Here is a 23639-nt window from a genome sequence, read left to right on the forward strand (position 1 = left end):
CCATTGTTTGCTTTGGGGTCAGACAAACTCTAAAAGCGATATATTTACTAAATCCCAGACCTGACCTATCTCTCCTCTAATGTCATTCTAACCTGACACAGCCATCCAATTTTAAATAGCCATGTCCCATGGTGTGAAAACCTACAGGAGCACTGGAGAGATCTCATTGTAATGTTTAATAAGAGTACAATCTATAATGAATCAATCAATTATATATATATTCTCAGAGATACGCATTTTATGTAAAAATGGGTATGATTTTTTTATCATCTTCTATAGTGTTTGTGTAAAACAGCTAACCCACAAAAAAAAAATGCATGTGTTGTTTTACATGTGTTGTTTTTTACTTAAATAATAATTGTGTATGAGGTAGGGCTCCCTGTAACAGAAAATAATAAATATATATGTGTGTCTGTCTGCGTTATATATCTGCGTATGTAAGATGTAACTGTAATATATATGTACAATATAAATATGTAAAGATATATGTAAATACATGAACTGTGTGTACTTATATATCATGTATATTGATGTATAGAATAGTCCATATATACAAACTATAATTGTGTGTGTGTATATATATATTATGTGTATCTATTACGTGTGATATTCTATATAATTTATATGTATAGAATAGTGTGTGTGTGTGTGTGTATATATAATGTTTTTTTAATTTTATTTTTACATCTACATACCTGGTCTAATACGGGTACAATCTCTCTCTCTCTCTCTCTCTCTCTCTCTCTCTCTCTCTCTCTCTCTCTCTCTCTCTCTCTCATAAAAAAATATTACACCTAATACATACTTCTTTGTAAAATAAGTATGTATTTGGTGTAATATTATATATATATATATATATATATAAAATCTGTGTGTGTATGTATGTGTATATATGATCCTGATGAAAGTCCACATGCTGGACTGAAACGTTGATCTGTTTTATGGAACCGAATAAAAGCTAAGTTTTAAGGAATATCCGTGAGTGCAGCCATCTCTTTTTGTGTATGTATGTATTAGATGTAATATTCTATTTAAAATGTGTGTGTGTGTGTGTGTGTGTGTGTATATATATATATATGATAAGTATGTATTATATTTTCTATAAAATATATGTGTGTGTATATAAATAAATATAAAGTACGTATTAGATGTAATATTCTATATAAAATGTGTGTGTGTGTGTGTGTGTGTGTGCATCTATATATATATATTATATTTTCTATAAAATATGTGTGTGTGTATTTTTTTATATATAGTATGTATTAGGTGTAATATTCTCTCTCTATATATGTATAATAAAATATGTGTGTGTGTGTGTGTGTGTATATATATATATATATATATATATATAAAGTATGTATTAGGTGTAATAGTCTCTCTCTATATATATGTATAATAAAATATGTGTGTGTGTATATATATATATATATATATATATATATATAAAGTATGTATTAGGTGTAATAGTCTCTCTCTCTATATATATGTATAATAAAATATATCTGTGTGTGTGTGTATGACCCCCATGCCATTGGCTGCAGTCCCCCAGTTGTTAGTGCATCTGCTTTAAACTCTGCTTGGATACAATTAAGTACATTATGCGTTTGAGCCTGGAGTATTGTCCTGAGAGCTCTCTCCAGACTGGGGTCCATATACATCTGTTCGTCAATCAAGGGGTCCTATCTACTCTCTAAACACGAAGAATTCGCTGTAAGTATACGAGTAGTGTCCTGAAATTTTCTCTATTTGTTTTTGGACCTAATATGCATTTTCTAATCAATAAGATTTTAATAAATACATCTTGATTCGCCTGTTTGACGTGAGATGTGTAATATTGAGTTAATACTGACCACAGCTCGGTGTGAAGTCCAAACAGAACATCTTCTCCTGGAAATGAGCACATTGTATTCAATAATTCGTTCTAACAGATTGGGAGTAATCCCACAAAGTGCAGTTTGTGTCAGTTTGCAGAGTGTAGCCGTTGTGTCACTGTAACAGTTTTCGTGTTATTACTGTGTTGCGTTGGAAGCAGAGGAATTAATTGGACATAACAAAATTAATTGCAATTTTGAAACATTTTAACATTGCTACAAATTCCAGCGCATTGTGATCTGTTGTAAAAATCTGACCTACAAAGTCACACTGTTTGTTCTATGTGTGTTATATATAAATATAATTTTTATTATTTCATAATACGTGTATAAATATATTAAAACACTAAACATTCCATCGAACTAATCGGGAATAAGTCTGGATTTTTTTTTTTTTTTTCAAAAATCTAAAAATATTTATTTAATTTGCTCTAAAGGACAGACCGTAAATCAAATTAGAAAATAATAATCCCACAATTCACAGAAAAAAAAAACAACCAAACTAAATAATTTAATTTCTACAAAAGTAACAGAGAGACAGAGACAGAAAGCATGAAATATTCCTCCCAGTCTGTAAATCAACATAAACAATCGGTTACTGGTCGCCTTACCCTTATTAGAATAAATCCGCTTTAACCTCTTCCTTGCCAGCGGGGCTGACCCTCTCTGAAACTGTCTGAGTTAACACCCTGTGTGTTTATTTCATACACGTATGTTGCAAAACAGAGAGAGGGAAAGAGATCACAAAAAGGCAAATACAAAATATAGAATTAATAGAAATAAAAAAGTTGAAATGGTTCTAATTACACCTGAAGATAATTTAATATGTGAAGCCCAGGCAGAGTGTTACAATGTGTCTCTTTAGATGTGGCTGAAACGTTGGGGAAGATCTGACCCAGGGTAAAGGGTGCTGACGTCATGCCCATGTGACAGGGAGGGGGTATATAAAGTGAGGGAGGAGGTGGAGAGCTGTAGTAACACATTGAGCTTGCTGTGAGGAGCTGCTGCTGTTGGGTTTTTCTCTTGGCCCCCCTAACAATTCCCCCCTTTACCCCACAGGTGGAGAATTGCACCTGGAGTGGGGGAGGGGTGCAGAAGAAGGGATGAAGCTGGCACAGATTGTTCCTGGTGAATATTGATACAATTTGTTCCATTTCTCCAGAAAGTGGAAGAAGTCGTGTTTCACCTCTAGAGCTCAGCCTGTGCTGTGGGAGAGGGAGCCCATTCAGCCTTGCTCCACTAGGGGGGTCCTGGAGTTTTGGATTGGGGAGTAGCAGGGGGACTTCCTGCTCTCATTACAATGACTCTGGGAACCGACATGTCTGATAACTCCATGCTTTCTGAAGACACCGACATTGACGTGGTCGGTGATCTGAGCAGCGTGAAGGATGGTAAATACTCCGACTATAACTCTGACAACGATTCGGACGATCATGCCTCCAGGAACCTGCGAGGGGACGCTGCGTCCCCAGACCTGTCCTCGGGCTCAGATTCCCACCAGAGAGAGGGTGAGAAGAACCCCAAAAACACGCTGGTGAAGCCCCCCTATTCTTACATTGCCCTGATCACAATGGCCATCCTGCAGAGCCCCAAAAAGAGGCTGACCCTCAGCGAGATCTGCGAATTCATCAGCAACCGCTTCCCCTATTACAGGGAGAAGTTCCCAGCCTGGCAGAACTCCATCAGACACAACCTCTCCCTCAATGACTGCTTTGTCAAGATCCCCAGGGAGCCTGGCAACCCTGGCAAAGGCAACTACTGGACCCTGGACCCTGAGTCTGCAGACATGTTCGACAATGGGAGCTTCCTCAGGAGAAGGAAGAGGTTCAAGAGACAGCAGAGTGCTGAGATCCTGAGGGACCCCAGCAGCTTCATGCCAGCTTTTGGATATGGACCTTATGGCTACAACTATGGACTCCAGATGCAGAGCTATCATCCGCATCATGGGAACCCCTTCTCCTCCTTCCCAGCACCCCCTTGCCCCATCCCAGCCACAGCCACTGTGTTCTCCAGCCCAGCCCCAGGTATACCCCCTTACCTTGGCAACGAACTGACCAGGAAGTCCTTCTACTCTCACCTCAGCCCCCCTATACCTTTGCTACAGTCCTTAAAGACAGATGGACAGAGTCGACCTTCCTTTTCAATAGACAATATCATAGGAGGGTCTGCCCCATCCAATAGCCCCACTTCACCCTACACAACCCAGTCAGGGGGACAGCCATCAGTCATTGCAATGTTAACCCCTTCACTGACTCCCATGCAGAACCATTTAAACCTGGCCCATGAAAACCTCTTGCAATCCGGACAGAACTTTTCCAGTAAAATAGCAAATCTTAACAGCTGTCATTTTTAAACAATACAAAAAAAAATATGTGAAAATATCTCAACCTGTGTATTTAAGGTAGGAATTAATTTTAATATGGAACTTTTGACGTCACCAGCAAACCCTCCTGTTCCCCCTCTCCCGATTCTGTTTTTATTTATGAAAATATGTAAATATTGCCAGCTGTATAGCTTCTTGTTTTTATTTTATTTTTTAAATTTTCTTCTCACTTTTAGACAAATTTATAGGGTCGTTGAACCTCTGTTTTAAAATTAATTTTCAATAGTTTTTACTATGAAAGTAACTTAATGAAGAGGAGACTGTGCGATAAACGCTGGTTAACTCTTAAACTAAAAGTGGCAATTAGATAAATATTTGTTTTCACCACCCTGGTGTTTAAAAGGTTAAATCCACTCTGTTCTGTGCTTAAAGCTCACTCTCTTAAACTGTCATGAGTGGAAAAGCACTTAGAATATCGATCTGTTACCAAACACGAATATTAAACTCCGGATTCTAAAATCGAATTTCAAAGTGCTTCATTTTCCTTTAATTGCTACAGATAAGATAAGTAGCCCTCCAGTCTCTTAGTTCTCTATAAATGTCCAAACCCTTCTAATTTTATTTTAACCCTATATGGTGAAATGTGTATGTAATGATATGTATATAAAGACAGGGAGGGCGTGTGGTATGTCCTCTCCCCTGATCACATTATCCTGACTGTATAATGTAAATATTTTGTTTATTTATTTTTGTGTTGAAATTTTATTGATTTTTGGATGTGTGAATAATTGGTCTATGAGGGGGAATAAAACACAAATGTCCAGCCTTTGGGGGAAAAAATAAATAAATGTCTGAAATCTAAAATATGTCCAGTCTATTTTTTTTTTTGGGGTGGGGTGGTGGGATAAATTTTAAACGAATTTAGAAACATTTTTGTATTTTTTTAACTTTACTTTTGAATGTTCTCTCCCTCCGCTGCAATCTGTTCTATGTATGCGCCAGGATCACAGGCCCACTATGTAAATTGATAGCCAATAAATTAGTGCTGATTAGTATTGCAGGTCTCTGCTAACACGCTAACGAAACTAATTTGGCCGTTTGTGGAGGGGAAAGTGAAGCTTGTATTTGGACACCTTTGATTTGCTTTTAATGTAATTTTTTATTATTTTTTTTCGAACGTTTTTAAAATGAAGTACCCCCTAGTTAAAGATAATTAATCGTGTGGTTCTATTTATGAGTTTTCATTTTCCGTTTGCTGGTTACATTTTTAAGTGAGTGTAAACATAACAGTGTGTGTTTTTAGGGAGCTCTATCAGACAGTAACATACATGCACACACTTGTGTATTCTGTATATTACACTTTTTTTCTTGTTTTGGGCAATCATTTTTAATCATCCTTAGATATTCCATATATTTTGTATAAAATACGGCAATATTGCTACATTGTTACAAACCAAATGAAATTGTTACTTGATAACCCCCCCCCCCCCCCACACACACACACCCATTCCCTTTCAGCACCATGAATGAGCATGATGGGAGTTGAAGGCCAATAGCAGTAGGTGGTGGTAGTTGGCTGCCGGGCTGGGGATGGGGGTCTCCCAGCTCCAGACACATTTGCTTTTGAAAAGTATGATCTCCTGAAGCCTCTGGTGTCTAGTCTTGCACAAAGGCCTAGCAGACTTCACATGGGCTAGCTCAGAGGAGGCCGGGCTAGCTCAGAGGAGGCCAATGCACTCATTTTACATTATGTTGCCGTGCTTTCTGAAGCCCCCATTGTGTGCAGGCAGGCTGCAGAGTCTCTGTGTTGGGGGTCTCAATTATGGAATCTTTTAGAATGAACTTCTCGGTTGTGAAGGTGTTAAAAGCTGCTAGTAATAGTTCACACATTGTTGCAAACTGTAGAAACTTAACCCTCTAACAGCTGCAATGATCACCATAAAAATAAATATCCCCTCCCCCTCCCTTTTTATTTTTTTATTTATTTTTTTTTCTGGAGAAAAACACCGCTCAGTGCCCCCCCCCCCCCTCCCTTTCTGTGATCTTTGATCTTTTCACACGAACAAACCTCCACTTTCTCGTTTTCCCTTCTGTCTTTGGGCTTGGCTCGTGTTATTTAAATCTATCAGTCCATGATTGTAAATACAGCAAACTTGTAACATCGTGGCAGAGGCTCATTTAATTCTGCAAAATTAGAACTATTGGTTTTTAATTTAAACAGACAGGAACTGGCCCGTTTGGCTGGAATGGTGAGAAGGGTTTATTTTCTAAAGTGAATTAAACTCTGAATTTCTAAAATCAAACTTAAACAGCCAAGATGGGATTGTAGAATGGATATATAATATCTATTTTTTTTAAAGATTTGTTTTTAAATTACATTTTGCCCCATTCTGTACTAATTTCTAATAAACTCACTGTTAATGTTTATTAGAGTTTTTTTTTTTAACACTTTACTTGTAAATGTCTACAATACACACTATGATCTGACTTGGTTCAGGTGAAGATCTCAATAGATCGTATTGTGTGCAGCTAGTTAGTTACATTATAATCTTACAAAGGGTTTCATCACCAACAGTTTAAGAAAAGCATGTTAATCTTACACAGGGCCGGTATATTTACTTTCGTTTTACACATTTGTCACGAGCAACACGATGCCAAATTGGGGTATAGCTCAGTGGTGGAGCATTTAACTGCAGATCAAAATGCCTCAGATTCAAATCCTGGTGCCCCCTTTAAAAATAATGAATGTTCACTTAATTTCAGAATCCTGACTTGACTGTCACTGACTCCTCAAGTGGAAAATTCGATTTTAAGAAAAAAACATATATTTTTTCTTCAAAATGTTTATGAAAACATACTCATATGATGAAAAATACCACCCAGTTCCTTTTTAAAAGTAACATATTTATGATTTAAATACATAAAGGGAATCAACACAGTAAAGGAGGAGACTATATTTAAAAGAAGAAAAACTACCACAACAAGAGGACATAGTCTTAAATTAGAGGGACAAAGGTTTAAAAATATCAGGAAGTATTACTTTACTGAGAGGGTAGTGGATGCATGGAATAGCCTTCCAGCTGAAGCGGCAGAGGTTAACACAGTGAAGCATGCGTGGGATAGGCATAAGGCTATCCTAACTATAAGATAAGGCCAGGGACTAATTAAAGTATTAGGCAGATTAGATGGGCCGAATGGTTCTCATCTGCCGACACATTCTATTCATCTACATTTTGAAATATGAAAATGTGATCTGTCATAAGGTATCAAGGTATCTACATTGCACACAGTATTTGGGGCTTAGTATGTAAATATTTAGCTGTATGGTTGTTTTTTTATTTGATTTATTTTGTATTTTTGTGTCAATTGTGCATTTTTACATTTTCCACTCACTTTTTTTAAACAAGTTGTCTGAATTATTTAAATACGATTATTTTTTTCTATGCGAGTGTGTTGCAGATTTAAAAAAAAAAAATCCCACTCAACCCCAAACCATTTTCTACCATCTCATACACCGCTGAGGGAGCACAGGAAGATTTAAACCCGCATTAACCTTCTCCCCTTACTCAGGCTAAGTTGCTATTTATTGTGTGTGGGGGGCAGCGTTTAACACCAGGTTGCAGGTCGAATGCCCAGCAGATAATTACACTGCACGTTGCATTTAATCTCCCTTTTATCACGATCTGTGTCTGCCACTGTATCAATGTGTCCTGTGTATCCCTCCCCCCCCCCCCCATACTATTTCCATGATTTGAGAATTTACCTTCTCATTGCTAAACCTCCAATTATTAAGAAATGGATCTGATCTAGGAAAACCCTAATTAATGGAACGAGTAGCGGATTCATTTTGGAAGAGCTACAAACGTTCCTTTAATTTGTAAACGTTCGAATGTTATCCTTTCTGTAATACAAACAATGCTAATTAAATGTAACAGCTGTCCGACTCTCTACTTGTACAAAGCTGTATTGTAAATGAGAAATCGCTTTATTTTATGTTCTGTTTAAGTTTATGTAGTTCGATTTATTATTATTATTATTATTATTATTATTATTATTATTTTACTTATTAGATGTGTAGCAAACTCCTCGTTGAATGAATTTGGGTGAACACCTTCACAGTGTACGTTTGAGTCTAAATAAAGGATTGGATTTATTACTATAAATTCCAATAAAATGCCTGGGTGAGCGGCTGGGCATTAATAGCCATTTCCCCTTTACTAAACGGTTTAATATGAGAATATATCCTGCTCCCGGCACACATGGGGTTAATACACCATCCCTAGGACCCGTGTTCTGTCTGTCTTGTCTTTGGTTGGAATTGTATTTCTTTCATTGTAACCCGCGTTCATTAGGCCCAACAGAGAAACCGCCTTGTTAATAATTATTTTTTATTAGATATAATGTTTGCAATCTCGGCAGGGGAGATCCATTAATAACCGGCAAAACTCGATGCCAAAATATCTGGCATTTCTGAACGAGGGAAAAAAAATCGCAAACTTCTTTATTTAGTCTCCTTTTTACCGCGCCGTTCGCAATGTACTACAGTCCGTTGTGCAGTGATTGTTTTGTGTCTGCTAAAAGCGATTCTTTGCAGAACCTTTATATATATTTTAAATAACCCTTTCACACCGCCCAGGTTATTCCAGGTAACTTCTATATATTTCTTTTAATTCTTAGAGACCTGCTCCCAGACGGAAACCCTAAAGGTTTCAATGAAGAATTTCATTTGTAGCAAAATAACTTGCGAACCATATAATTAAAAAAACATATTTTTGTTTAAATTCCAAGCAGTGTATAAATTTAGTAAAATATATATATTTTATTAACGCTGAATGTTCTAAGATTAGAGAGGCATTTGGTCCAAAATAGGCAATGATAGTTCTAATCAAAAGATTTCTGCTATTTCGTTCATTTTATTATTTTACCTAGTGATAAGTGGCTGAGGAATACATTTCTTGTGACTCTCAGCCAGCCTGGGCATCATGGGACATGCAGTCTGTGACTTGGGTGCGGTTTAGCCATGGCTGATTTAAGCTGATGCATGCTGTAAGTATAGTGGCATTGAGTAGAGACACAGTTTGCATAATGTCCTACATTACTGTCGCATTTTGTCACTTTGCAGACAGCAATCAGAACCTGAGCCAGCTCTGTGCTTTTGTCAATGAATACATATCTACCCCCCACTTCCCCCCACCATCTGTCATCTAATATGACCCCACAATTCCAAAAAACTCCAATAATCCAGTAGTCCCTGCTCAGACACTATCTGCTCTCTGTATTACAAGGGCTGAGATTAAATGGCTCAATGGCGATCTGTGAATATCTGTACACACCTAAGGCCACAATAGATGCCTAGAATATACACCTAGAATCTAGCCTGCACTGAGCCTGGTCAATTCTCAAATCCACTCCGTTTACTTTTTGATTGCATGAAATATCTGTAATTCATTATTCACTAAAAAGAAAATGATTATGGTTTTAAATCCAAATGGCAACATTTATGCTAAAATATCCTATCTGTGTATTTAGCTGGGAGGGAGAATTATTCCAGATCTATTTCACAAACCATTTCTCATCATTCTTATTTATTATTATGTAATTATATTTTATTAAAGCTCATGGAATAAAGAAGGTAAATAATAATACAAACCCAGTCCGATTTGGATGACGCACGGAGAGTAACGTTTTACCGCAGACCGAAACGTTGATCGAATATTTTCTATCGTAAATTTTTTTTAGCTTTTTATTTTCTGCACCCACCTGTGAACAACTTTACTCTCCACAAGTTTAAGGGATAATCCAGACGTGGACCCCTTGCTCACGGTGCCTAGGGAGATATCAGCTATGCCTCACTGATGATGCCTTACAAGGCTGAAACGATCATCTGGGGTTGCTGTGTCTCTCGTGCAGAGGGAACTTGCTGGCATTTTGGATCTGGACTGCCCGTATGGGTGGGACCAGTCTGATATGTTTCAGAGAAGTTCTCTCTGTAATGGCACAAGATGAGCAAAAAACAGCTTGAGAACTGAGCGGTGACCGACCGAAGGGCAGGCTATTTCAGTTGCTGCCCGTTCTCAGTATTCTCTTGCGACCCATTTTTTACTCACCTGTGAACAAACGTTTTTGTTTAAATATTTCTGAACAGAGCAGGAATTATGTTTATAATTAATAATAGCCACTGCCTTGCCTGTTATAGGTGTAAATCCTAAATTCAGGGGCCAGCACCCCACATTTCCATAGTATAATTATCTGTAAACGTGGTGTGTTCTGATGAGAGCACATTGTATAGTTTATTTTTACAGTGAGCATTTTCTATGGCTCTGATTAAATATTTGTTTATCATATTGAACCCCAAATTAAAATAAATGCTAACTTTATCACAAGTTCCTGTATATCCCCATTCCCCAGTAAGTGTACTGTATATTTTTACCATAACTGTCCTTATACTAATGTAATAAATGACTTGGATACATTTGTATCACATATCCTTAGAGCAGGGCCTTTGTAGCTGTTACTGTGTTCTATGGTGTGGAGATCCCGGCAGAGCGAGGCTGGGATGATAAATAGAGCGATGTGAGCCTGTGCGGTGTGGGTGGCCCCAGATACTCTGTACTTTCACTTTAGAGAGAGGGGGGAGGGACATTACCTGGCCCAGCACTTGAAGGGTTATGGAAACCAATTGAGTCTCAATCAGGGTGAAACTCACAGAAGCAGGTGCCTTGTTGCTGGGCCCAGTGCTAGGTTTATTTAGATTCACATGCAAATATCCACCAACCACTTCTTAAAGGGACACACACCCAGGGGAGAGGGAAGGTTCTGTAATTAGCATGACTGGTAGATCACAAGATCTGATGGTAAAATGGATATTATAGTCGGACAGAGACTGAATATTAGAACTTTTATTATTATTATTATTATTATTTTTTGGGGGAGGTGGGGGGAGGGGTTGGGGAAAGGGCGGTGAAATATACATTATATATTGTATTGTGCACAACTAACATTAAATACAGACCTTCCTAAACCTATATATTTTAATTTATTTATTGAGATTTCGATCTTCCTCTTTTTTCTACAATCCTATAAGAGCACAAGTCTATAGAGGCTCTGACAGAAGGCAATGTGAATTTGGAAAGGGGTCACTAAGGAAGGTTTGCTGGTATTGAGCGAGTTTTGGAAGCTTTGAGCTATTTACAAACATCGCACTTTCTCTCCCATTGAGTGCAGTGTAAACAAGGCAGCTCGCCCTGCACTCCACTAATCTGTGCAATTAATGTGTTTATCTATAAGCGATAACTCACAATCTGCTTAATGTGATGGCTTAATGCAATCTGACATTTCAATTATTAAGCCATCGATATTGCTTCCCCCGAGCAAACACTGTCGGGCACATTGCCTTTTAACCCTTAACCTGCCACAGCCCCCACGATGGCTCTGTTCCATATTTTAAAACGGTGTTCCTTATAATCCATTATTTAATGTTAATCCTTCACAGTGATGGGACAATGTGTTATCATTTGTAAAATGTGAGATTCATTGTAAAAACCCATTCACCCCCAAGAGAGAGGAGGGAGATAAATACAATATATACATTATTATACACATTATTATTTTCTCTGAATCTTGTGTTTTGATAGCTGAATATTGGGGCTAATCTCTGCCTAGAATTGGCGAGTTCCATATAATTCCTAACCTGTGTATTTCGCTTTGTTTAGAAGACATGGGTCACAGTGCAATGTGTGTATTTTACATATACAGAGAATATTGTAACCCTTTTCCTTAGCATTTTATTAGATTCAATTTACTAAGAAGAAAACCAAAATATGAAACACGATATATATTTCCATAGTCGCTAACTTGGCTCTGTGTATCGTTTGGAAAAGTCAGGTAGATATATTGCTATAAAATACACGTTTAGAAATACATTGTGTCGCCTGATTCATTTTTTTTTTGTAACAATCTGTATTTTCTGCTAACTATCCAACAGGCTGATTACAGTAACAGGATTATTTACTAAACTTCGAATTGTAGGCAATTGAAACCCGAATGGAGAAATTCAGTCTACGATAGCAAGCCTTGGATATAGCTGAGTTAGAGATCCCCCCCCCCCCCCCTTCAAATTAGCTTAATTTGCCCAATTCTTGTCATTTTGTCTTTCAGTTGGTCACAGTTGGAGTTTAGTGAGTCCCCCTGTAAGTGTTCGTATCTTCAGGGCTTATTTACTAAACTGTGAACTGAACACTAAATTAGGCTAAAATTCTTTAAAATTCAAACTACCATTATAGCTCAGTGAGGTTCTTTGCAGCAACTACCAAACTCCCCATTGCAGCAACTACCAAACTCCTCATTGCAGCAACTACCAAACTCCTCATTGCAGCAACTACTAAACTCCTCATTGCAGCAACTACCAAACTCCCCATTGCAGCAACTACCAAACGCCTCATTGCAGCAACTACTAAACTCCTCATTGCAGCAACTACCAAACTCCTCATTGCAGCAACTACCAAACTCCACATTGCAGCAACTACCAAACTCCCCATTGCAGCAACTACCAAACTCCTCATTGCAGCAACTACCAAACTCCCCATTGCAGCAACTACTAAACTCCTCATTGCAGCAACTACTAAACTCCCCATTGCAGCAACTACCAAACTCCTCATTGCAGCAACTACTAAACTCCTCATTGCAGAGACTACTAAACTCCTCATTGCAGCAACTACCAATCTCCTCATTGCAGCAACGACCAAACTCCCCATTGCAGCAACGACCAAACTCCCCATTGCAGCAACTACTAAACTCCTCATTGCAGCAACTACCAAACTCCTCATTGCAGCAACTACTCAACTCCTCATTGCAGTAACTACTAAACTCCTAATTGCAGCAACTACCAAACTCCTCATTGCAGCAACTACTAAACTCCTCATTGCAGCAACTACTAAACTCCCCATTGCAGCAACTACCAAACTCCCCATTGCAGCAACTACCAAACTCCCCATTGCAGCAACTACCAAACTCCTCATTGCAGCAACTTCCAATCTCCCCATTGCAGCAACTACCAAACTCCCCATTGCAGAAACTTCCAATCTCCCCATTGCTTTAATCCAGACACCAACATTTTGGGCCAAAAAAAGTTAGGAGCAATTGTGGTTCTAGTGAGTTGTAGAATTCTCTAGATCTGATACTTTATCCTGTAAGTAATAATTGGTATTCCAGTTCATTCGAATTCCGAGTTTAGTGAGCTTTGCGAGCTGTGTCCTACACAGCCCCCATCCAATCTCCAATAGCGAAGAATGACTTTATAATTCGCACCATTAAGACCCTCTACTCAGGACTGAAGTAATATTATCCTCTATTAATTATTTCTGCGTTTAATGTCTCACAGAACTTTTTTATTTAAAGAACTGGAACGCATTAACAATATGTAATGTGTACCTTTATATCCAGAATTGGAGAGACAATATTGTACAGAGGCAGAAACCAGCATAACTATTAACAATGAGAAAACCCTCTTATTTAAAACGATACATAAATATATATATATGTATATACACACACAGGCCGACATACATATATTACTGTTCTAGCTACATATATTATATATTTAATATTTTCATTGATGATTATATTAAAATACATTTTTCCCCCCTGTGATTTTAAATATATGTATTTTTCTTGTCCATGTAAATCCTCTGTATTGAGAAGTATTAAAATATCCCATCCTGTTTACTATAACAGACTTTATAAGTTATATTATTCGATACAATTTGTAAACAAATCACTGATACGAACAATGCACCGTGGAACCCCCTCTGAGGGCTCCTGTAATTATTGTATGGGTTTCTTGGTCAGGGCGCCTGTGCCCGGATTCCTGCCTGGATACTCACACACATCACTCTCATCCATCCACGTGGGAGTATTTCGGTAAACCCGATCTGTGGGAAGTGAAATGAGAGGAGCAAGGCCGCCTGGTGCCATTAATAAGAGTATGAAAACAGACACCCACATCTTTGTTAGAAAAGTCCTTTATTCTAAACCCAAATCCCCTTTCCGATTAAATAATGGCTGTAGACATTATTATGACTGTAATAGGCGGGGTACATGGATGTTACCGGTCCAAATCCATTGCAAAATATTTTATTTATTATACGCCAACCTATTCAGCAGCGCAGCACAAAACCTCTCTCTAAACCAACCAGCGTTATCAGGCTCTCCTCCAATACAGACAATGATTTCCAAAGACCTGTTACTGGTGTCCTTCTGGGAAGGGTATGTATCAAGCAATGGCTTTGGCTGGCCAAGTGTTATGAGAGGGGCAGTGTATGCTTTAAATCTGTTTCATGTAACAGTTGTCAGGGTTATCCACTACAGTGAGTATTCAGAATAAATTTCAAGTTTAAAGTGAAATTGGAGAGATTTGCTGTCAGCCATGCTTTTAGTCTGGCTCTTCTGGCCTTAATTCACTTTCTCACTGTACTAATTAACCCTGTGAGATTGACAGGCACCTTAACGCTGTTATACAATACCCATTTCTTAAGTCCAACTATTTTTTGGGGGTCGAATTTAAGTGAAGGGGGGCTGAACTAGGGTCACTAGTCAAGACGCTCACTTACCTTCTCTATAGCATTGCAAATAACACACTACAAGAAATCATCACTAAACAAGGTACCGAGAAGTGTTTGTGGAGTATAATGAGAACCCATTGGGAAGGAGGGGCACATGGAGTAAAAATAATTATTACAAAATTATAAGGCCAGAATTAGACAACTTCTCCCATGTAGGTCCTGAATGGGTTAATAGTTTAACAAATGAATCCTTCTGTCTGTCTTATTTTCTCCCTTGAGTTCTGAGAGCCCTATTTCCAATCCATTAGAAGAGAATTTGAGGCCAGAATGCAGTTGAAAAAATAAATTTAAAAAAATACCAAATTCTCTCTGTTCCCACCCCAGCCCGTGTTTCCTATACTTCCATTTTCTCTTCACCAAAACTAATTTATTGAAAGAATCCCAAATCCTGGGGATTTATTCTCTAAACTGTGAACTGAAAACAGAATTGTAAAATGTAGGTTAAAGAAGGAAGCTGTGATTGTTCCATACACTTTGACATCACAAATCCAAACATTAAAAAAAGGAACTGAAACTCAAATGAGGTATGACATTTTATAGGATAAAATATTTCAAAATAATAATAATAATTAATAAAATAAAAATAAATAAACAATATTTAGCATCTGATAATTACTTCATTACTTCACAACGTTTTCTGTATTTTTTTTGTTTTGCAAAGTCTTTTATTTATTTATTTTTCTTTTTTAATCTCTCTATAACTGGCAGCAATTGCACTGCAGGGATGAAAGTTATATAGTGTGTGTTTATTAAAAAAAATATATAATAAAAAATTAATAAATATATATAATTTCGTCATAGTAGATAGAGTATGGCTATTCATTATATAAGTTGTTTTATATATATATATATATATATATATATATATATATATATATAGAGAGAGAGAGAGAGAGAGAGAGAGAGAGAGAGAGAGAGAGAGAGAGACTGTCAATGTGTCTTGACTCAATTGAGCATGTCCAGACCTGGCCCCTTGGGTTTTTATTTAAAAATTGACCTTTTGTCTAATTCTGATGATGAATATTTATTAAATGTGACTATTTCTAATCTAGCTTTTCTCCTTGTTATGAGAGGGTCATGTTTATTATATTGTATTGTTGGATAATACAATGTATTCCCATTACACGATACAGCTAGACACATGTTACACGTTCAGGGCAAACAATAACATGTCACAGTGTGTTCTTCACATTGATATTTATTTATTTTGTGAAATGTAACTGAACCTTTAATGTCCACACAAGGCATTCCCCCTGTGTGTTTATATATACACAGGACATACACTATTCTATCTGACTTAAGGAGTAAAAATAAAACGATTAAATATTTATTTGACAGATATTCTCGTTCACAGCAGTTAAAAACCTGTGAGCACACATTTCAATTCTTTTTACCTTCAGACAAAGTCATCTACCTGCTACAAAGTAACTGCCGATCTTCTAGCTAAGGAAGCACCAAATGCACCGAAACGTGTGACCGTTCAGATCATTTCTCAATGCAGTAGAGATATCTTCAAGCCTCTGAACCCATAAATATAAAGTGATTATCTGAAATAACATACATAGCGTGTGGTATAAAAATACTGTCAGACAGGCAAGAATGCCACAAGGGATTCCCAGGAATTACTAGTTGAGGTGACAGTAAGTAATGAGGTTCTCTTCTAGACATTCTATATACAGATACTTATTTTATAGACAGATATTTATTATATAGACAGGCAGATATTTATCCTAAATAAATATATTAATACTAAAGACAGATATGTATTCTATAGACAGATATTTATTATATAGACAGATACTTATTCTATAGACAGATATTTATTATATAGACAGATATGTATTCTATAGACAGATATATTTATTCTATAGACAGACACATATTCTATAGACAGATATTTATTATATAGACAGGCAGATATTTATCCTTAATAAATATATTAATACTAAAGACAGATATTTATTGGATAGACATATTTTTAAAAGGAATTGTTACATTGATCACACGGTATATTCTATGTAATATATCAGGATAGATTCGCATGGAAAGCACAAAAGGGGTTAACTTAGAAATGGATTGTTGCCAGAATGGCAGCTTTTAGGTGCTGGCTAATTAATGAAACTGAACTAAACTCAGGTAAAATCTGCATCCTGTCTCCAGTGGACTAAAGGGGTTTAATTAACCGTTTGTTAACTAGGACCTTGCACTGATATAGTTATAACTTCATGAAGGTTGTAAATTCCAGCCAAGCCTTGATTTTATCCCACATGTAGGACTATAAAGGAGAAAGCTTGACTTGCAGTTGACCAGTATATTTGCCAGAAAGCAATTTGCTTCACTAAATTCTGGCAGCTAAATAGTTAAATCTATACTAACAATGGGACAATCAGAATGTGGCATGCCATTGGCTTGGGAGAGAGGTGTTTGGCCATTGGCTAGGGAGAGATGTGTTTGGCCATTGGCAAGGGAGACAGGCGTTTGGCCATTGGCAAGGGAGACAGGTGTTTGGCCATTGGCTAGGGAGAGATGTGTTTGGCCGTTGGCTAGGGAGAGAGGTGTTTTGCCATTGGCTAGGGAGAGAGGTGTTTGGCTATTGGCTAGGGAGAGAGGTGTTTTGCCATTGGCTAGGGAGAGAGGTGTTTGTCCATTGGCTGCTAGGGAGAGAGGTGTTTGGCTATTGGCTAGGGAGAGAGGTGTTTGGCCACTGGCTAGGGAGAGAGGTGTTTGGAAATTGGCTATGCAGAGAGCTGTTTGGCCATTGGCTACAGAGAGAGCTGTTTTGCCCTTGGCTACGGAGAGAGGTGTTTGGCCATTGGCTAGGGAGAGATATGTTTGGTCATTGGCTAGGGAGAGAGCTGTTTGGCCATTGGCTAGGGAGAGAGGTGTTTGGCCATTGGCTAGGGAGAGAGCTGTTTGGTCATTGGCTAAGGAGAGAGCTGTTTGCCATTGGCTAGGGAGAAAGGTGTTTGGCCATTGGCTAGGGAGAGATATGCTTGGTCATTGGCTAGGGAGAGAGCTGTTTGGCCATTGGCTAGGAAGAGAGGTGTTTGGCCATTGGCTAGGGAGAGAGCTGTTTGGTCATTGGCTAAGGAGAGAGCTGTTTGGCCATTGGCTATGGAGAGAGGTGTTTGGCCATTGGCTAAGGAGAGAGCTGTTTGGCCATTGGCTAGGGAGAAAGGTGTCTGGCCATTGGCTAGGGAGAAAGGTGTCTGGCCACTGGCTAGGGGGAGAGGTGTTTGGCCAATGGCTAAGGAGAGAGGTGTTTGGTCATTGGCTAGGGAGAGAGGTGTTTGGCCATTGGCTAGGGAGAGGTGTTTGGCCATGTTAAATTACAGGCCTAATGAACAGGTTGAGAGGAAGCCCATATAGTTTGACACATTTACTAAGAATTTGGAAGATGTTTCCAACTCTGGTATTTTGGGCTGCACAACCCACTGTTTAGTGAATTCATCTCTTTTTATGTGTAAATAAATGCATTTCTTTGTATTGATTGGAGTGTGCTTAGAATATCACTGGCTGTGCTATAACAACTCATTGCTCAAATCTTATATTTTAATTATCAAAAGAATACCAACAATTCTGTTGCCAGGTAAAATAAACACTAACACAGTCTGTTGCTATGTAAAGTGCCACAGTAACCATAAAAGACGTTGGAACCCCTATCAGTGTTCATTTACTAAACAGTGACTTGCTAGGAATTCACTAGAGAATGGCACATTTATGGCTGAAATTGCTGAGCTGGAAAAAGAAAGGAGTTATGGATTTTTAAAAATTAATAATTTATTTTGTCCTAAAAATTGCAATGTGGATTGTGGTTGATTCCTTGTTAAGTGAACAGGTTGATGTTATTCAACTTTTAGAAAACTTGCTTCTGCCGAGTCATATTTTTCTGAAGGTAAAACATTTGTTGGGACACTCAAAATTAGGTCGGATGAATGCTGATTCGGAACCTGATCTGAATGAAACCAAAAGGGCCTTAAAACATAATTGGCCAATCAGTGTTCTGCAGAATATATACAGTAATATAATATTATGTATAAATATTGCAGTACACCGAAATGTTCATTCTCACATCATTTGGCTCACAGATCAAGTGAAAGAAAGAAAGTCATTTATTAAACATATAATAAACATACAATATAACATATATTAAACATAAAATATAAAAATATATAATTATAGATGACTTCTCTTTTTCCCCCCTCTATTCTCACTTCTCATTTGATCTGTGAATAATATCAATATTTATTGATTGTCCCCTAGTCATCAATCTTATTTTTTTGCTTAGTCCGTAATTTGGGTATATTTAGGCTCGGAATTTGGGAATTTCGCCAACCACCTGATCGATCCAAATTTGTCCGAACTGCACTTTGTTCCAAAGAGAATCTCCAAGTCTAGACATTATAATGGCTAGAGGCTTTGTGACCATGTAGGAAACAAATCTCCAGTCTGGATTTGTTGCAACACAGCCTGGGACCGAGAGACACGGCCTGGACTTAATAAGTGAAGCAAACTAGGTGTTGGCCATGCATCAGATTTCTCCCAACCCCCGAGTGGATCCGGCCTGGAAGCTCAAGCTGAGGATTGTTGATCTTTTGTTTAAGTATTGGATTGTTTAAGTATTGTTTATTTAGAATAACATATTAGAGCTAGGGTGACGGGCACTCAGGTATCTGAGTATGGGAAAATTAGATCTTCAAGACAGGAATCCCTTTGGCACTGTACCAGGTAGACAAAGATGCCATTGCATTTTTACCGTGCCAGGGAATTTAGTATCGATTAGCCCATAATTTAAATGCCCTGATCTCACTGACATAGGGGAACAGCAGGTGCCTCCTATCCTATAACAGATTTACACTATACTGCCTGAGGGTTTGAGATTGGGGTAAAGGAGGGGGAAGTCATTGATCAGAGACCCCCTGATTAATAGGTGGTCCAGGGTACTCTAGCATGAAGGAAGAAGTTGGGAGATCTCTGCATTCCTTGTTCCACATTAATCCACAAAATCCACTCATAGGTTTGGGAATAGGAGCAAACTTTTATCAGGCACCCACTTTTATTGGTTGTTTAGGGGATCCCCATATTTTCTTGCTAGCACTACTGGCAGACATAATGGAGGATGAGGTGGCAGACTACTGGCTTTTTCCTATCTAAGGTGGGCCCATCCTTAATGACCTCTGCTCATTTTTTTTGTTGTGGTCAACTAACCTCTTAGGCCATTTTTATTTCCTAGTCAGCCTTCTCTGACAGCAGATGTTTTGGAGGAAACCAGTAGGAGCTGTCTTGTGGTCAGAACAAGATTTCTGGTAAGATTCTGGTCAGTCATTTTTGTGTATGATTACATTATGCAAAACAGAAATCACATGTAACAGTTTCATGGCTCAATGAAACTTAGAGCATCCTCTAGGTGCATTAGGTATAACATATCTAACAAATTCTAAAACACACTGTTACATTACTAGTCAATTTTCCTTTTCAGAAGTGCTTATACTTTAGGGGTGAGTGTGTCTGTTGACTAAAAAACTAGAGGCTAGTGTATGATTGATATTTTACATGTTAGTAGTCTTTCAGACACATAGCTCCAGTTAGTTTTCAGTTCTGATTCTATAGGAATACTGAGTACTGACAAAATCTTTGCCATTGCTTGGGTTGGAGTCCCCTTGTACAGGTTGTGTAGCAGAGCCATATTCCTGGACTCTCCCTCTGCTATGATCAGGAACTCAGGAACTCAGGAACAAGAAATAGCCAAATGAATAACCCACCTCCTCTCCAGCAACTGGACGACACACAGTTCTGGGAGTACAACTCAAGTTTAATCTGGCACACATGGCTTTTGTACATTGGCCCCTAGCATGGGGTTTTCATATCAAGAACACAGGGTTTTCTTCCCAAGATCCTCTGTGTTTGGGAGATAATTGAGCCCAAATTAGGATAACTCAATTATCTCTCAAACACAGAAACTTACATACATATTTTACAATATTCCAAAAAGACCAGAAAAGAATATAGGAACCCCACAAACATCATATTCCAAATTGCCCCAATCTGAGTGCACAACATATCCAAAAAGCACTCAGATCGGTTCAGTAGAACGAAAGTTATGTTCAAACAAAGTTTTGACCGACCGGCCATGAGGTGATAGCCCAAAACAGTTCCACAGGATTGGGCAGGAGGAGGTTCCTGTGCGAACATCGACAAATGCTCCCCCTGGCTGCTATGGAGCGAATGCTCCCCAAGTTTGGTAGATCCTATCTTTCAAACGCCGTTCGTCTAGTTGGTTGGGAAATGGGACGGGCAGCGGTATCATCTTTGCCCGGGTTCGTGGAGATGCGAGGCCAAAAACAGTTTCAGGCATTCGCCGACCAGGTACCACTGCCTGTGTTCGAGAGACAAAATGACCGTCATGCACTGGACCGCGTGCGTTCTGTTATACGAATGGCGGCCACCCAGGGAAAGCACTCAAGCAAAGGTGTCAAGTTGTTAATTTGTGGTTAACAGCCAGGGGAGGTCGGTGTTCGCTGGGGCATAACAAGGGGACCACACACCAGTCTTTCGGGAGATGAAGAAGAGGGTACGGATAACCAACATAAGGGAATGGAGACTGCTACAGGTTATACAACGAGGGCTGGGTTAAGGGCTTTAGGGACATCAAACCCAAGTTAATCTGGCTCTGGATCATTTGTAGAAATTGGTCCTGTGTTAGGACGAGGTTTTTATTTTGTATAATGTAAATTTATCATGAAACACACATTGTTCAATCACTTAAGCTGTGCAACACATGGAAAATGTTATAACGTGATTATTATATTATGCACATATTTGATATTCCAGGATTTTGTTTAGATACATTTTTAAAGCTGTTTCACACAGAAGACTGCCTCTGAGAATTTTTGGAAGTAATTCTTTCATCCTTCACCATCTCCATTACACGTTCATTTGGTTCCCTTGGATAAATGCTGTAATTTGTATTATCTGAGAGGGCCCAGCCTTGCAGACACAAAGTGTTTTAGAAAGGAGTGATCTTGTTTCAGCTCATGACTGGCACGCAGAACTGTAAATGGTCATTTTTATATGCAGACAGTAGTTACATATACTTTTAAGGAAATATGTGACTAATAATAATAGTAGTAAATCAGTGTTTTAATGTTTTGTGTGTAATAAGTTCAATGCTTTGTTTACAGAAGATAAAAGTGTTATAAAGAGAAACCCGTATACCTAGACATCAAACCAACTGTTCACACTCTGCTAGAAGTCAATGAAGAGTCTTAAAAAACAAATATTTGAATATGTTCAAAGAGAAAGAGAAAGCACACACCAAAAATACACATCACCAACAATCTAAAATGCAATAAAAACAAATATATCAAAATGTATATATGCATATATAAATATGATATCTGGAGTAAGAGACTTCTAAATCTGGCTAAAAGATGAACACTGGAGCGGAGCTGCAATGCTCAGACCGAATATCTCTGTTGAAGTCCTCTCGAGCTGAAAGAAAGCGCTGTGCAGTGATTATAGCTCATTCTCCCAGTAACTGGATGACACAGTTCTGGGAGTCAACTGAGGTTTATTGAGCCACAACTGGCTTTTCATGTACAGACCCCCCAGCATGGGGTCTCCATTAAAAATAGTACAAACCCCTCCCAGGCATACCTGTGTCTGGGAGATAATTGAGTCAAAAGAAGGCTAACTCAATTATATCTCAGTTACAGGAACTAATACAAAAACATACAAAATACCCCAAAAACATATCAAAATATTACAGGAACCCCACAAAAGAACATAGCCCAGATCTAAGTGCCCAAATTGTCCAAATAGCACTCAGATCCGTTAGGTAGAACGAAATCGCCATTCTGGTAAAGTTGTGACCGGCCGGCCATGAGGCGAGAGTCCAGAATAGTTCCACAAGAAAAGGGTCAGTGGCCGGTCTATTTTCGGGGGTTCCTGCATGACCAACGACGAACGCTCCCCCTGGCTTTTAGGGAGCAAATGCTCCCCCTGTTCGGTAGTTCCTATCTCCCGAATGCCGTTCTCCTAACTCGTCCTGGAGAGGAACGAGTAGCGATACAAGTTTCACCGGAGTTCGTAGGCCTGCGTAGCCATCGACACTTGACGACCATGTATCTCTGCCTGCGTTCGGGAGGCAAGATGGCTGTCATTCACTAGAGCATGTGTTCGGTTATACGAATGGTGGCCACCCAGGGAAAGCACTTGACTTAATTGTTCCTTTGAAGTTAACAAGCCAGGGGTGGTCGGTGTTCGAAGGATATAATAGGGGGGACCATACATTCAGGGCATGGAACAAGGGGGTATGGATCAATTTGGGAAATATGGGGATAGGTACAGGCAACCAAAGGGAATAGTACAAAGTACGCCGCAAACACAACATAACATATAGCATATATGAATAGTCAAAGCAAACCGAAAGCCACCTGTTATAAAGGATCGACAAATATCACATCTAACACAGTAAATACAATTTTATTAATGACACGGAGGCTTCTATTATGCTTTCTTTTTCTTTATTTTCCCTCAGCAGCAAAGACAAAATCTGTAAACTTGAATGAAATATGAATAAAATAAATATGCCCAGGAACAGGGCAGCCAATCAGGATACAGGAACAGTCTATAAAAGGTCTTGAACTAGCCATCCACTTCCTCTTTCTTTGCTGTATACTCTTTTCCATTCTGTACTTTGATGCATTGTTTAGCATTTTTTATACATATTGGTATGTACTTATTTATGTACTTCTATTGATTGTCATGTGTTTTTCTTGGATTATTATTTATGTATAGCAGTGGGTGTGTTCCCACTGCTTTGTA

The 23639-nt window shown here is 38.4% G+C and overlaps 1 protein-coding gene across 1 annotated transcript; it reads left to right on the plus strand.

Annotated features, from left to right (window-relative positions):
• The first annotated feature begins 2860 nt into the window (after positions 1-2860).
• On the plus strand, positions 2861-4603 carry FOXD2 (forkhead box D2). The gene has a single exon (XM_063427193.1). The coding sequence runs from the start codon at positions 3172-3174 to the stop codon at positions 4222-4224; it is 1053 nt and encodes a 350-aa protein (XP_063283263.1). The 5' UTR covers positions 2861-3171; the 3' UTR covers positions 4225-4603.
• The last annotated feature ends 19036 nt before the right edge of the window (positions 4604-23639 follow it).

This window comes from Pelobates fuscus, chromosome 7 (assembly GCF_036172605.1).
Source record: "Pelobates fuscus isolate aPelFus1 chromosome 7, aPelFus1.pri, whole genome shotgun sequence".
NCBI classification, from domain to species: Eukaryota; Metazoa; Chordata; class Amphibia; order Anura; family Pelobatidae; genus Pelobates; species Pelobates fuscus.

Bases quoted from the DNA above. Each gene is read 5' to 3' on its own strand.
- FOXD2 (XM_063427193.1), top strand. From the start codon at position 3,172: ATGACTCTGGGAACCGACATGTCTGATAACTCCATGCTTTCTGAAGAC.